We start from the raw sequence: 16,957 nt of genomic DNA on the forward strand, positions 1-16,957 counted from the left end.
GGAGGTTTCCAGGAAAAATATTTAAGTTTAAAAAATATGTTAAATGGAGAATGGAGAAAGACCACCTGAGGTTGCAAAATTCTAGTAATTTTACCAAAATTCTAAGTTTTTCCAAAAGTCCTGGCTGGAGGATTACAGATTTCCTTCTTATTCCCCTCTGATTCTTGGAATTTTCCAACATCCAACCTGGATTTCTGCAAAACCTGAACATTTTAGGAAAGTTACCTGAAATGTTCACCCCCTACTTACAGTTCCATCCATGCAGGGTTTGAGTTCCTTCTTCCCCCTCCTCCTCCCCTGTCCTCCCCTCCTCCTCCCCTATCTTCCCCTTCTCCTCCCCTATCTTCCCCTCCTCCTATCTTCCCCTCCTCTTCCACTATCTTCCCCTCCTCCTATCTTCCCCTCCTCCTCCCCTATCTTCCCCTCCTCCTCCCCTGTCCTCCTCCCCTCCTCCCCTATCTTCCCCTCCTCCTCCCCTATCTTCCCCTCCTCCTCCCCTATCTTCCCCTCCTCCTATCTTCCCCTCCTCTTCCCCTATCCTCACCTCCTCCCCTGTCCTCCCCTCCTCCTCACCCCCTCCCCCTCTCCAGCCTTACAGCTCCGTCCATGCAGGGTTTGAGTTCCTTCCAGAAGGTCTGCATGTGTCCCAGGTCACTGAGCTTGTTGAGAGGGATGGAAACCTCCCCGATGGGATCGTTACGACTGAATCGGTCAAAGTCTAACACCTGCAGGTACAGAGTCCTCTCCCTCACTTTCTCGTATGGGAAACCTGGAGGGAGGGTAGGGGGGAGAAAGGGAGAGAGGGAGGGAGGGAGAGGGGAGGGGGAGAGAGAGCAAAACAGACACAGAGAAAAAAGGTTAAAAAGGATCAGACACTTTTTTTCAATTTTCGCCTAAAATTACTTTCCCAAATCTACCTGCCTGTAGCTCAGGACCTGCAGTAAGGATGTGCATATTCTTGATACCATTTGAAAGGAAACTCTTTGAAGATTGTGGAAATGTGAAATTAATGAAGGAGAATATAACACATTCGATCTGGTAAAAGATAATACAAAGAAATAATTTCATCTTTGAAATGCAAGAGAAAGGCCACAATGTATTATTGCAGTTTAGGCACACTTTAGATTTTGGCCACTAGATGGCAGCAGTGTATATGCAAAGTTGGAGACTGATCCAATTAACCATTGCATTACTGTTCAAAATGTTTTATAAAGTCTGCCCAAATGTGCCTAATTGGTTTATTTATACATTTTCAAGTACATAACTGCAATCTCCTCAAACAATATCACGTATTATTTCACTGTAATAGCTACTATAAATTGGATTAGATTAAAAGGAATTTAAGCTATCTGCCCATATCAGATATGTCTATGTCCTGGGAAATTTTCATTAACATTTACATTTTAGTCATTTAGCAGACGCGCTTATCCAGAGCGACTTACAGTTGTGAATGCAAACATTTCATTTCATACATTTTTATAGATTTCTTATTTTTTTTTGTACTTTATTTATTTAATTTAATTTTTTGTACTTTTTTTTTGTTTGTTACTTAAAACGTCATGCTAATCACATTAGCGCAAGTTAGCTCAACCGTCCCACGGGGACACACACACACACACACACACACACACACACACACACACACACACACACCCTATAACCCTAACCCTATACTGAAACGATACCTAACCTTAACCTAACCCTCGTTCCAAAACCTTAACCCTAAAATTAAAGCTGCACTATGCAGAAATTGCTCCACCATTTCCTGGTTGTTATAATTCTATTAGTTTGCCTAATTTCAGTTCATGTGACAAAACAAGGAAGTATATGGTATATGATACAAAGTATCATTGTACCATCTAAACCGCTGTGAAATATATTATCAAAGCTTGATCATAATCAAAAATATTGTATTTTTAGCTGTTTGAAGCTGGTGTACAAAACTGAAAGTTAAAGATGCAAAATCTAAACATAAGAATGGGAAGCATAGAAATAGCGCAAATAGAACAGATCTACCACTTCTTAGACTGGCTTTCAAAGAGAATGGCAGATCTATAACACATAGAACAGATCTACTGCTTCTTAGACTGTCTTTCAATGAGAATGACAGATCTATAACTCACATTTCTATGTGAATTTGGTCGGGTCGCCTAAAAAGTTACATATTGAAGCTTTAACCTTGTTCCTAAATCTAACTTTAACCTTTGTTCCTAAACCTAACCTTAACCCAACCCTTGTTCCTAAACCTAACCTTAAACCTAAACTTAACCTAACCCTAACCTTAATCTAACCCTCGTTCCTAAACCTAACCTTAACCCTCGATCCTGTACCTAACCTTAACCTAACCCTCATTCCTAAACCTAACCTTAACCTAACCGTCGTTCCTAGGCTTAACCTTAATCCTAACCCTCATTCCTAAACCTAACCCTAACCTTAACCTAACCCTCAATCCTAACCTTAACCCTAACCATAACCTAACCCTCATTCCTAACCCTAACTTTTGTTCATAAACCTAACCCTAACCTTAAGCTAGTCCTCATTCCTAAACCTAACCTTAGCCTAACCCTCATTCCTAACCCTAACCATTACCCTCACCTTAACCTAACCCTAGTGGCTAACCCTAACCATTACCCTAACCTCAACCTAACCCTCATTCCTAACCCTAACCATTACCCTAACCTTAACCTAACCCTAACCATTACCCTCACCTTAACCTAACCCTAGTGGCTAACCCTAACCATTACCCTAACCTCAACCTAACCCTAGTGGCTAACCCTAACCATTACCCTCACCTTAACCTAACCATAACCATTACCCTAACCTTAACCTAACCTTAACCTAACCCTAACCATTACCCTCACCTTAACCTAACCCTCATTCCTAACCTAACCATTACCCTAACCTTAACCTAACCCTAGTGGCTAACCCTAACCATTACCCTAACCTCAACCTAACCCTAACCATTACCCTAACCTTAACCTAACCCTAACCATTACCCTAACCTTAACCTAACCTTAACCTAACCCTAACCATTACCCTCACCTTAACCTAACCCTCATTCCTAAACCTTAAAAATATACACTACCATTCAACAGTTTGGGGTCATTTAGAAATGCCCTTACTTTTTAGAAAATCTATTTTTTTGTCCAATAAAATAACATAAAATTGATCAGAAATACAATATTGTAAATGAAACGGCAGATTTTTAATGGAATATCTACATAGGCGTACAGAGGCCCATTATCAGCAACCATCACTCCTGTGTTCCAATAGCACGTTGTGTTAGCTAATCCAAGTTTATCATTTTAAAATGCCAATTTACCATTAGAAAACCCATCTGCAATTATGTTAGCACAGCTGAAAATTGTTGTCCTAATTAAAGAAGCAATAATACTGGCCTTCTTTAGACTAGTTGAGTATCTGGAGCATCAGCATTTGTGGATTAGATTACAGGCTCAAAATGGCCAGAAACAAATAACTTTCTTCGGAAACTCGTCAGTCTATTCTTGTTCTGAGAAATGAAGGCTATTCCATGCCAGAAATTCCCAAGAAACTGAAGATCTTGTTTCAGAGGAAGTATGACTCTCGACCTTCGCCTCTCCCGAGTCCGTAGGGGAGTTGCAGCGATGGGACAAGACTGTAACTACCAATTGGATGTCACGAAAAAAGGGGTAAAAATACAATAAATGATTATAATCTTGAAGCATAGATTCCGGTTGGTCAGACCTATGTGAAACAGTCCTTACCAAGGATACTTCCCGTTTCTTCGTCCAGGACCCAGTTGCACAGGGTGGGGTTCAGACCCAGGGCCTCCAGCTTAATGATGAGCTTGGAGGGTATTATGGTGTTGAAGGCTGAGCTACAGTCAAAGAACAGCATTCTTACATAAGTATCCCTCTTGTCCAGATGGGAAAGGGCAGTGTGATTGCGATTGTATTGTCTGTGGATCTATTGGGGCAGTAAGAAAACTGAAGTGGGTCTAGGGTGACATGTAAGTTAGAGGTGATATGATCCTTGACTACCCTCTCAAAGCACTTCATGATGACAGAAGTGAGTGCTACGGGGCGATAGTCATTTAGTTTGCCTTCTTGGGTACAGGAAGAACAATGATGACCATCTTGAAGCATGTGAGGACAGCAGACTAGGATAGGGAGAGATTGAATATGTCCGTAAACACACCAGCCAGCTGGTCTGCACATGCTTTGAGGAGGCGGCAATGGATGCCGTCAGGGCCGGCAGCCTTGCGAGGGTTAACACGCTTAAATGTCTTACTCACGTTGGCTGTGTTATTCTCAAAGCGGGCGAAGAAGGTGTTTAGCTTGTCCGGAAGCAAGACGTCGGTGTCGTGGCTGATTTTCCTTTTGTAGTCCGTGATTGTCTGCAGACCATGCCAAATACGTCTTGTGTCTGAGCCGTTGAATTACGACTCTACTTTGTCCCTATACTGACATTTTACCTGCTTGATTGCCTTACGGAGGGAATAACTACACTGTTTGTATTCGGCCATATTCCCAGTCACCCTGCCATGGTGAAATGCAGTGGTTCGCGCGTTCAGTTTTGCGCAAATGCTACCATCTATCCACGGTTTCTGGTTAGGGTAGGTTTTAATAGTCACAGTGGGAACAACATCTCCTATACACTTCCTGATGCACTCAGTCACCGTATCCGTGTATTCGTCATTGTTATTCTCGGAGGCTACGCCGGAACATATCCCAGTCCGCGTGATCAAAACAATCTCGAAGCGTGGATTCCAATAGGTCAGACCAGCGTTGAATAGTCCTTAGCACAGGTTACTTCCTGTTTGAGTATCTGCCTATACGAAGAGAGGAGCAAAATGGAGTCATGGTCAGATTTGCCGAAGGGAGGGCGAGGGAGGAGGACCTTGTATGCATCCCGGAAGTTGGAGTAGCAGTGGTCGAGTGTTTTAGCAGCACGAGTACTAGAGTCAATATGTTGACAGAACTTCGGTAGCGTTTATCTCAAATTTGCTTTGTTAAAATCACCAACTACAATAAATGCAGCCTCAGGATATGTGGTTTCCAGTTTGCATAAAGTCCAGTGTAGTTCTTTGAGGGCCGTCATGGTATCGGCTTGAGGGGGGAATATACACGGCTGTGACTATAACTGAAGATAATTCTCTCGGGAGGTAATACGGTCGGCATTTGATTGTGAGGTATTCTAGGTCGGGTGTTCCTGTATGTTATCACAATCACACCATGAGTAGTTAATCATGAAACATACACCCCACACCCTTCTTCCCTGAGAGATATTTATTCCTGTCTGCGATATGAACTGAGAACCCAGCTGGCTGTAAGGACTCAGACAGTATATCCTGAGAGAGCCATGTTTCCGTGAAACAGAGTATGTTACAGTACCACACACAAAATCCAAACAGGAAGTGGTTTGTAGTTTTTCAAGTGATTGCCTATCCAAACTACAGTGTCACAGTACCATTAATGAGTAATACACTCCGAAGTGGATGTAGGCAATAATGAGAGAAACGTTCTAAGCAAATAATTACAGAAATAACACACTAAAAATGTAAATATTGGCAAGTTGGCTAGGAGCTAGTGACAGGGCGACCATTTCTGTTGGTGCCATCATAACCCTCACCTTAACCTTACCCTCGTTCCTATAGCTAACCCTAATCCTAACCTTACCCTCATTCCTAAACCTAACTTTAACCCAACCTTAACCTAACTCTAGTTTGTAAACCTAACCTTAACCTAACCTTAACCTTTGTTCCTAAACCTAACCTTTGTTCCTAAACCTAACCTTAGCCTTAACCTCGTTCCTAGACCTAACCCTAATCTTAACCTTACCCTTAACCTTACCCTGTTACGTTCTCCAGTTTCTGTGTTGTAGTTTGTATATTTGTGAGTGTGTTTCAGGTAATGGCTTCCTGAAGTTCTCCAAGCAGCTGATTGGTCGGCCCCATTGCTGATTGGAGAGCTGACCCCGCCCCCTCGTCAGGATGCAGCTGTCTCAATTAACAACCCCAATATAAGCCAGTGTGCTGTTGCTCAGGGAAAAGAGAGAGACACAGAGATTTTTGCTTAGAGAGGAGGTTGATGGCAGAGGGTTATATATGTTGGTTGTTTCTCAGAAAGAGAATTGGGTATATACTTAGTTAGTTGTTGCTGAGTAAGCTTGTTATGTTCTGTGTTTAGTGCTCAGAGTTTTCTTGAATGTCCTGGGTTAGTGTTTTCTCAGGTTTTGTTGTGAAGTAGTTTGTACATTTGTGTTATTCTGTTTCATTTGTTCCCAGGGGGGAAGGGGAAGGCACCTAGGGAGTGTTTAGGCAAGAGGCCCGCGGGCATACATATACCCGTAGTAGTTTACTGTCTATGCACACTAGGAAAGACCTGGGCGGACCACCCCCTGTATTTTGGTTAGGGCACCAGGTGGTGCTAAGTTAGGTAAGTAGTGGGTAGGCAGGTAAGGTAGGAGAGGGGGTTTTGATATTTACTTTCTTTGCTTTGGTTCCGTCCAGCCCCTTTTCCCCAAACTTACCGCTTGAAGGAATAAATTCCCAGTAAACGGTATTCTCTGCCTTTGTGTCATCCTTACTCACACCTACACTTCCATACCTCTTTCACAACACGGAGAGTTAAGTTGTAGTAGGGTGTTGCGTTCCCTCTTTCTAGAGGTGTGCGTAACATAAACCTAACTTTAACCCAACCTTAACCTAACCCTAGTTGGTAAACCTAACCTTAACCTAACACATGTCCCTAAACCTAACCTAACCTTAACCTTTGATCCTAAACCTAACCTTAGCCTTAACCTCGTTCCTAAACCTAACCCTAATCTAAATATTGGCAAGTTGGCTAGGAGCTAGTGACAGGGCGACCATTTCTGTTGGTGCCATCATAACCCTTACCTTAACCTTACCCTCGTTCCTAGATCTAACCCTAATCCTAACCTTACCCTCATTCCTAAACCTAACTTTAACCCAACCTTAACCTAACCCTAGTTTGTAAACCTAACCTTAACCTAACACATGTCCCTAAACCTAACCTTAATCTTTGTTCCTAAACCTAACCTTAGGCTAACCCTCATTCCTAAACCTAACCCTAACCTTAACCTATCACTTGTTCCTAAACCTAACCTTAACCTTAACCTATCACTTGTTCCTAACCTTAACCTTTGTTCCTAACCTTAACCTAACCCTCATTCCTAAACCTAACCCCAACCTTAACCTATCACTTGTTCCTAACCTTAACCTTTGTTCCTAACCTTAACCTAACCCTCATTCCTAAACCTAACCCCAACCTTAACCTATCACTTGTTCCTAAACCTAACCTTAACCTAACCCTCAACCTTAATTCATTTCAACCCATGTGACAATGACTTCTTCTGCCGGATGAGTGTACACTTCATAAAATAAAACAAATACACTGAGAAGAGCATTGAGAAGAGCACTGAGGAGAGCACTGAGAAGAGCACTGAGAAGAGCATTGAGAAGAGCACTGAGGAGAGCATTGAGAAGAGCACTGAGGAGAGCATTGAGGAGAGCATTGAGGAGAGCATTGAGGAGAGCACTGAGAAGAGCATTGAGAAGAGCACTGAGAAGAGCATTGAGGAGAGCATTGAGGAGAGCATTGAGAAGAGCATTGAGAAGAGCATTGAGAAGAGCACTGAGGAGAGCATTGAGGAGAGCACTGAGGAGAGCATTGAGAAGAGCACTGAGAAGAGCATTGAGAAGAGCACTGAGGAGAGCACTGAGGAGAGCATTGAGGAGAGCATTGAGAAGAGCACTGAGGAGAGCACTGAGGAGAGCACTGAGGAGAGCACTGAGGAGAGCACTGAGAAGAGCATTGAGAAGAGCATTGAGAAGAGCACTGAGGAGAGCACTGAGGAGAGCATTGAGGAGAGCACTGAGGAGAGCACTGAGGAGAGCACTGAGAAGAGCATTGAGAAGAGCATTGAGGAGAGCATTGAGGAGAGCACTGAGAAGAGCATTGAGAAGAGCATTGAGAAGAGCACTGAGGAGAGCATTGAGGAGAGCACTGAGGAGAGCATTGAGAAGAGCACTGAGAAGAGCATTGAGGAGAGCACTGAGGAGAGCACTGAGGAGAGCACTGAGGAGAGCACTGAGGAGAGCACTGAGAAGAGCACTGAGGAGAGCACTGAGGAGAGCACTGAGGAGAGCATTGAGGAGAGCATTGAGAAGAGCATTGAGAAGAGCATTGAGGAGAGCACTGAGAAGAGCATTGAGGAGAGCACTGAGGAGAGCATTGAGGAGAGCATTGAGAAGAGCACTGAGGAGAGCACTGAGGAGAGCATTGAGGAGAGCACTGAGAAGAGCATTGAGAAGAGCACTGAGAAGAGCATTGAGGAGAGCACTGAGGAGAGCACTGAGGAGAGCATTGAGAAGAGCACTGAGGAGAGCATTGAGAAGAGCATTGAGAAGAGCACTGAGGAGAGCATTGAGGAGAGCACTGAGAAGAGCATTGAGGAGAGCATTGAGAAGAGCACTGAGGAGAGCACTGAGGAGAGCACTGAGGAGAGCACTGAGGAGAGCATTGAGAAGAGCACTGAGGAGAGCACTGAGGAGAGCATTGAGAAGAGCATTGAGAAGAGCACTGAGGAGAGCATTGAGAAGAGCACTGAGAAGAGCATTGAGAAGAGCATTGAGAAGAGCACTGATGAAAGCATTGAGAAGAGCATTGAGAAGAGCATTGAGAAGAGCACTGAGAAGAGCATTGAGAAGAGCATTGAGGAGAGCATTGAGGAGAGCATTGAGAAGAGCATTGAGAAGAGCATTGAGAAGAGCATTTAAATCCCCATGTACCTTCGAACAGGAAGGTCTCGTTCCAGTGAGGGTTTAGGTTCTTCCTCTTGATCTTGGTCTCCAGCTTGTGCTTCTTGTCAGGCAGCAGGTAGATCTTGACAAAGGGGTCAGAGGTCCCAGAGAAGTCCTTGGCTGGTAGCTCCTGGCCCTTCATAATAATAATAATAATAATAATAATTGTAACAATATATGCCATTTACCAGTCACTTTTTATCCAACTTATAATTTTGGCATAACATTTTTTTCGCATAAGTGTCCTCAGCAGGAATCAAACTGAGACACATAGAGCCCACTGATACCTTGAGGATCTTGACAGTCAGAGTGGAATCCTGGAAGCTGTAACCAACAGAGAACTGGATCCGTCCCAGCTTCTCACTGACAGCACCTTCACCATCGTCGTCCTCTGATCCCGGGGACAGCTGATGGGGAGGGTGGGAGTGGGGGAATTTAGATTATTATTTTTTTTTTTACAATTTAACAGACATATTAAAAAAAGAACGTGATAGTAAAATCATGGAGGATTTTACACCAGGCGCAGGGAGAGAAAGGTTTTTAGGATTCAACTATATACTCAGGCACGTGTGTAGACAGACAGACAGACAGACAGACAGACAGACAGACACACACACAGACACACACACAGAGACACACACACACACACACACACACACACACACACACACACACACACACACACACACACACACACACACACACACACACACACACCGCCCTCCCAGACACACAGCCCTTTGATGACTATAGACAGCGGGAGTGGAGAGTGGAGTTGATGGGGAGGCTCTCTCCCCCTCCATCTCTCTCTTTCTCTCCCCCTCCATCTCTCTCTTTCTCTCCCCTCTCCATCTTTCTCTCCCCTTCTCCATCTCTCTTTCTCTCCCCCTCTCCTTCTCCCTCTCCTTCTCCCTCTCTCTCTCTCTCTCTTTCCCTCTCTCTCCCTTTCCCTCTCTCTGTGTCAGGTTGGCAGGCATTAACAGTGAGAACACATTAGCAGGTCATCAGTTCTCCTATGTCAGATAGAGATACAGTATAACACAGAGGAAACAGGAGCAAGTCATCAGGGCTGTGATCCAAATAGCACCTTAGTCACTACATGGTTCGTTTATCCAACTTACAACAAATGTTGTCTTACCATGACCATGTCTCCGGTGAGTGAGTTGGCCAGATCGGTGACTGAGGAGTGTCCGTCGGGGCGATGGCCCTTGGGACTGTTGCATGGCTTGTTGCCCACGCCCCTGTAGAGAGAGAGGACAGGGTGACCACAGGGCTGAGGGCAGGAGCCAGGCAGGCAGTGGGTGTCTGACTGCAGCTAGACCAGACTCCACAGAGAGAGAGAGAGAGAGAGAGAGAGAGAGAGAGAGAGAGGTTCAGGTACGAGGTGACTTCTAAAACACACAGGCCCAGGGATGGATTCAGGCCCAGGGTGTGTCAATTCTGAATATTTAATGTAAGAGCCCTGTCTGCTTTTTAAGATTGTTACTGTCTGGGATACACAGAGACGTTAGCTCCTACAAAGCATCCTCGTTAGCAGAGACGTTAGCTCCTACAAAGCATAACCATGCAACTTAGTTTAATGGTGAAACCCCCTAACCCTCAATACACACAAAGGAGACAGACATGTATAGTAACAAAGAAAGACATGTAAAGTAACATAGACAGACATGTACAGACTTGTACAGGACCAGATGACATTGTACAGTAAGTGTGTGTGTGTGTGCGTTAACAAAAGAGAGAGAATGTAGGGTACTGCCAAGGCAGTATCTGCAGTGTAAACTCTCACTTAGAGCAGGGCTTCTACTGCAAATCAACACCCTTCAGTTGCAACACATTCTGGGTCAAAAACCTTAAAGAATATCATTATAAAATATCACCAGACAACGGCAGAAAAATAAATATAAAAACGTTTCAAACAAATGTACACAACAGGATAGGAGATTGGGGGAGAGAAAGAATGAGAGAAAGAGAGAGAGAGGAGGGGCCAGTGAGAGAGCCCGGTTTATGCCATGTTAGACTGTACACAGAACTCCATAGTAGACCGACTGGTCAAGACTGATCAAGGCACATTGAGAGTGATGACAACCATACACTGTTAGGCAACACGAGAGAGAGAGAGAGAGAGAGAGAGAGAGAGAGAGAGAGAGAGAGAGAGAGAGAGAGAGAGAGAGAGAGAGAGAGAGAGATGAGGGAGGGGGATGAAGAGAGAGAGAGAGAGGAGGGGGAGGAGAGAGGGATGAAGAGAGAGAGGAGGGGGAGAGGGAGAGAGAGAAAGAGAGAGAGAGAGAGAGAGAGAGAGAGAGAGAGAGAGGAGGAGAGGAGGGGGATGAAGAGAGAGAGAGAGAGAGAGACAGAGAGAGAGTTAGAGAGAGAGACAGAGAGAGAGAGAGAGAGAGAGAGAGAGAGAAAATGAGGGCATAATAGAGAGCAGACAGAAATGATAGAAGCTGCAGAGAAGACAGACGGGAGGTACGAAGAAAGAAAGAAAGAAAGAATAAAAGTATAAACCAGATAAACATTAATCTGTATTAGAAGAGAATCGACAGCATTAATAGCATGAACAAAGTAAGGTTAAAGGTTACAGAACCAACAAACAAAAACTAGGAGTGACATGTCAACAAACAGCAGCACATTGGAGAAGAACTGAGCTGCAAGAAAGAAAGGAGAAAGGAAAATGAAGGAAAGCCTGGAAAGCAGAAAAGGCTTAGTTTTGTCTGATAGGAATAAAGAAAGGAAGAAGTCAGGAGGAAAGAAGAGGCTACAAGAGGGAGAAAGAGAAAGAGCAAAACAGAGATAATATTAGTCACAGAAAGAAACAGAGACCAAGAACAAGAGCTATTTAGAGAGAGAGAGAGAGAGAGAGAGAGAGAGAGAAAGAAAGATAAACAGAGAGCGAGAGAGAGCAATCGAAAGACAGAGAGGGAGAGATACAGAGAGAGATACAGAGAGAGGGAGAGAAACAGAGAGAGATACAGAGAGAGATACAGAGAGAGGGCGAGAGAGAGAGAGAGAGAGAGAGAGAGAGAGAGAGATACAGAGAGAGATACAGAGAGAGGGAGAGAAACAGAGAGAGATACAGAGAGAGATACAGAGAGAGATACAGAGAGAGATACAGAGAGAGATACAGAGAGAGATACAGAGAGAGAGAGAGATACAGAGAGAGAGATACAGAGAGAGAGAGAGATACAGAGAGAGAGAGAGATACAGAGAGAGAGAGAGATACAGAGAGAGATGCAATGAGAGAGAGAGAGAGAGATAAACGCAGAGAGAGAGAGAGAGAGAGAGAGAGCATACACAAACATAATTTCATATAAAACACAAAATGACAGGAAAGGAGAATCGTAAATCAAACGGAATCACACATTTAGAGTGTTACAGAAGACGGAGAAATTAATAATGGAATGATACCAACTGCGTATCAATGGAGTACTTAGATCCGTTTTAATACTGACATATGATTGGTCCAGACCCAGGAAGTATAACACTCTAAAGGTGGGGCTTGAGGAGGCGGGATCATAGCACAGAGGCGCGTTCAGCACAACAGAACAGCGTGCAACAGTTTTAATTAAATGAAAACGGTACTGTCCTGAACGACCAGTTGAATGACGGTGTGATTATAGTGGCCCAGAGGGAGATTGAGTATGCTGAGTGATGCACAGGTCATTTAAAACATTCACCTCCATATCGATCACGTACCACAAAGGCTGTTGTAGAACGGTACGCACTGGTTTTGGGGAAACGGGTCGTTGAGTACAAACCGTCACACAACGAACCAAAAGTTGGATCGAACTGAACGCACCCCAGATCTGACATTGGTGACGAGCATATATCATATACCATATACCATATATCATATATCATATACCATATATCATATACCATATACCATATATCATATACCATATACCATATATCATATACCATATACCATATATCATACATATACCATATATCATATACCATATACCATATACCATATATATACCATATATCATATACCATATACCATATACCATATATCATATACCATATACCATATATCATATACCATACATATACCATATATCATATACCATATACCATATACCATATATCATATATCATATACCATATATCATATACCATATACCATATATCATATACCATACATATACCATATATCATATACCATATACCATATACCATATATCATATGTACACAGGTGTCACTCTGGTACCTCTCAGAGAGTGAGGGCAATGCCTTGGGACAGGAAGGACACAAGCAACGACCCCAAAAACGGTCTGTCTGTCTGTCCAGAATTCTGTCTACCTACAATTCTGAGGATGTTCATTTAAAGGTGTATTGAACTGTAGGTTTTGTGTAATTTGTTGAAGACACAGACAGAAGTAGGTCTCAAAAATACTGACATAGAGGCAGACGGACAGACAAGCAGACAGAGAGACAGACAGGCAGATGGACAAACAAGCAGACAGAGAGACAGACAGGCAGACGGACAAACAAGCAGACAGAGAGACAGACAGGCAGACGGACAAACAAGCAGACAGGCACTTGGACCAGTGAGAGAACCAGAGAGAGGAGGGTAGGAGGAGAGGAGGAGAGGTGAGGAAAATACTTTGTGAAACCTCGGGTCTGAGAATGAATGAATGAATTCATGGGGAGAGACTCTAGCTGCTCCTTTCTCCTTTTCCTCCTCCTCTTCCTCCTCCTCCTCCTCCTTTTCCTCCTCCTCCTCTTCCTCCTCCTCCTCTTCCTCCTCCTCCTCCTCCTCTTCCTCCTCCTCCTCCTCCTCCTCCTCCTCCTCTATCGATAGAGAGGGAGAGTCTTCAGCGATTCATTCTCCTTCATGCGTCATCCAAGAGGCAGTCATGATGCATTCTCAGGTGTACAGGTTAATGGAAGATCGGTGTGCTGATGGTGCACACAAGGAGCTACGCCTCCAGCCGCGCTCTACAACATCTGTCCAGGCTGACTGATGCCTACAGCCGCGCTCTACAACATCTGACCCGGCTGACTGATGCCTCCAGCCGCGCTCTACAACATCTGACCAGGCTGACTGATGCCTACAGCCGCGCTCTACAACATCTGACCAGGCTGACTGATGCATCCAGCCGCGCTCTACAGCATCTGACCAGGCTGACTGATGCCTACAGCCGCGCTCTACAACATCTGACCAGGCTGACTGATGCCTCCAGCCGCGCTCTACACCATCTGACCAGGCTGACTGATGCCTACAGCCGCGCTCTACAACATCTGACCAGGCTGACTGATGCCTCCAGCCGCGCTCTACAACATCTGACCAGGCTGACTGATGCCTCCAGCCGCGCTCTACACCATCTGACCAGGCTGACTGATGCCTCCAGCCGCGCTCTACAACATCTGACCAGGCTGACTGATGCATCCAGCCGCGCTCTACAACATCTGACCAGGCTGACTGATGCCTACAGCCGCGCTCTACAACATCTGACCAGGCTGACTGATGCCTACAGCCGCGCTCTACAACATCTGACCAGGCTGACTGATGCCTCCAGCCGCGCTCTACAACATCTGACCAGGCTGACTGACGCCTACAGCCGCGCTCTACAACATCTGTCCAGGCTGACTGATGCCTCCAGCCGCGCTCTACAACATCTGACCAGGCTGACTGATGCCTACAGCCGCGCTCTACAACATCTGTCCAGGCTGACTGATGCCTCCAGCCGCGCTCTACAACATCTGACCAGGCTGACTGACGCCTACAGCCGCGCTCTACAACATCTGTCCAGGCTGACTGATGCCTCCAGCCGCGCTCTACAACATCTGACCAGGCTGACTGACGCCTACAGCCGCGCTCTACAACATCTGTCCAGGCTGACTGATGCCTCCAGGCTGACTGACTGATGCCTCCAGGCTGACTGATGCCTCCAGGCTGACTGATATCTCCAGGCTGACTGACTGATGCCTCCAGGCTGACTGACACCTCCAGGCTGACTGACACCTCCAGGCTGACTGACACCTCCAGGCTGACTGACAACTCCAGGCTGACTGACTGATGCCTCCAGGCTGACTGATGCCTCCAGGCTGACTGACACCTCCAGGCTGACTGACTGATGCCTCCAGGCTGACTGACTGATGCCTCCAGGCTGACTGACTGATGCCTCCAGGCTGACTGACTGATGCCTCCCGGCTGACTGATGCCTCCAGGCTGACTGACACCTCCAGGCTGACTGACTGATGCCTCCCGGCTGACTGATGCCTCCAGGCTGACTAATGCCTCCAGGCTGACTGACCAGGCTGACTGACGCCTCCAGGCTGACTGACCAGGCTGACTGACGCCTCCAGGCTGACTGACCAGGCTGGCTGACTGATGCCTCCCGGCTGACTGATGCCTCCAGGCTGACTGACACCTCCAGGCTGACTGACTGATGCCTCCCGGCTGACTGATGTCTCCAGGCTGACTGATGCCTCCAGGCTGACTGATGCCTCCAGGCTGACTGACTGATGCCTCCAGGCTGACTGACTGATGCCTCCAGGCTGACTGATGCCTCCAGGCTGACTGACACCTCCAGGCTGACTGACTGATGCCTCCCGGCTGACTGATGCCTCCAGGCTGACTGATGCCTCCAGGCTGACTGACCAGGCTGACTGACGCCTCCAGGCTGACTGACCAGGCTGACTGACGCCTCCAGGCTGACTGACCAGGCTGACTGATATCTCCAGGCTGACTGATGCCTCCAGGCTGACTGATATCTCCAGGCTGACTGACACCTCCAGGCTGACTGATATCTCCAGGCTGACTGACACCTCCAGGCTGACTGACTGACACCTCCAGGCTGACTGATGCCTCCAGGCTGACTGACTGATGCCTCCAGGCTGACTGATGCCTCCAGGCTGACTGATGCCTCCAGGCTGACTGATGTCTCCAGGCTGACTGACACCTCCAGGCTGACTGACACCTCCAGGCTGACTGATATCTCCAGGCTGACTGATGCCTCCAGGCTGACTGATGCCTGCAGGCTGACTGACCAGGCTGACTGACGCCTCCAGGCTGACTGACTGACGCCTCCAGGCTGACTGACCAGGCTGACTGAGTCCTCCAGGCTGACTGACGCCTCCAGGCTGACTGATGTCTCCAGGCTGACTGATGCCTCCAGGCTGACTGACTGATGCCTCCAGGCTGACTGATGTCTCCAGGCTGACTGATGCCTCCAGGCTGACTGACACCTCCAGGCTGACTGACTGATGTCTCCAGGCTGACTGACTGACACCTCCAGGCTGACTGACTGACACCTCCAGGCTGACTGACAGACGTCTCCAGGCTGACTGATGCCTCCAGGCTGACTGACGCCTCCAGGCTGACTGATGCCTCCAGGCTGACTGATGTCTCCAGGCTGACTGATGCCTCCAGGCTGACTGACTGATGCCTCCAGGCTGACTGATGCCTCCAGGCTGACTGATATCTCCAGGCTGACTGACATCTCCAGGCTGACTGACGCCTCCAGGCTGACTGATTCCTCCAGGCTGACTGATGCCTCCAGGCTGACTGACCAGGCTGACTGACACCTCCAGGCTGACTGACTGACGCCTCCAGGCTGACTGACCAGGCTGACTGACGCCTCCAGGCTGACTGACCAGGCTGACTGACGCCTCCAGGCTGACTGACTGACGCCTCTCGGCTGACTGACCAGGCTGACTGACGCCTCCAGGCTGACTGACGCCTCCAGGCTGACTGACTGACGCCTCCAGGCTGACTGACCAGGCTGACTGACGCCTCCAGGCTGACTGACTGACGCCTCTCGGCTGACTGACCAGGCTGACTGACGTCTCCAGGCTGACTGACGCCTCCAGGCTGACTGATGCCTCCAGGCTGACTGACTGATGCCTCCAGGCTGACTGACTGACGCCTCCAGGCTGACTGATGCCTCCAGGCTGACTGACCAGGCTGACTGACGCCTCCAGGCTGACTGACCAGGCTGACTGACACCTCCAGGCTGACTGATGCCTCCAGGCTGACTGACCAGGCTGACTGATGCCTCCAGGCTGACTGACGCCTCCAGGCTGACTGATGCCTCCAGGTTGACTGACCAGGCTGACTGACGCCTCCAGGCTGACTGACCAGGCTGACTGACACCTCCAGGCTGACTGATGTCTCCAGGCTGACTGACACCTCCAGG

At 47.0% G+C, this 16,957-nt stretch overlaps 1 protein-coding gene across 1 annotated transcript in view; it reads right to left on the reverse strand.

Annotated features, from left to right (window-relative positions):
- Positions 1-16,957, reverse strand: part of LOC106561826 (synaptotagmin-7) — a 74,334-nt gene that overhangs the window by 4,281 nt on the left and 53,096 nt on the right. The window contains exons 2-5 of the mRNA XM_014126091.2: positions 9,945-10,047; positions 9,094-9,213; positions 8,795-8,942; positions 597-769 (exon numbers count right to left, since the gene is read on the reverse strand). Coding sequence (XP_013981566.2) covers positions 597-769; positions 8,795-8,942; positions 9,094-9,213; positions 9,945-10,047 — 544 coding nt within the window. The remainder of the gene's footprint in view (positions 1-596; positions 770-8,794; positions 8,943-9,093; positions 9,214-9,944; positions 10,048-16,957) is intronic.

The sequence above is a fragment of the Salmo salar genome, chromosome ssa10, assembly GCF_905237065.1.
Source record: "Salmo salar chromosome ssa10, Ssal_v3.1, whole genome shotgun sequence".
Lineage (NCBI taxonomy): Eukaryota > Metazoa > Chordata > Actinopteri > Salmoniformes > Salmonidae > Salmo > Salmo salar.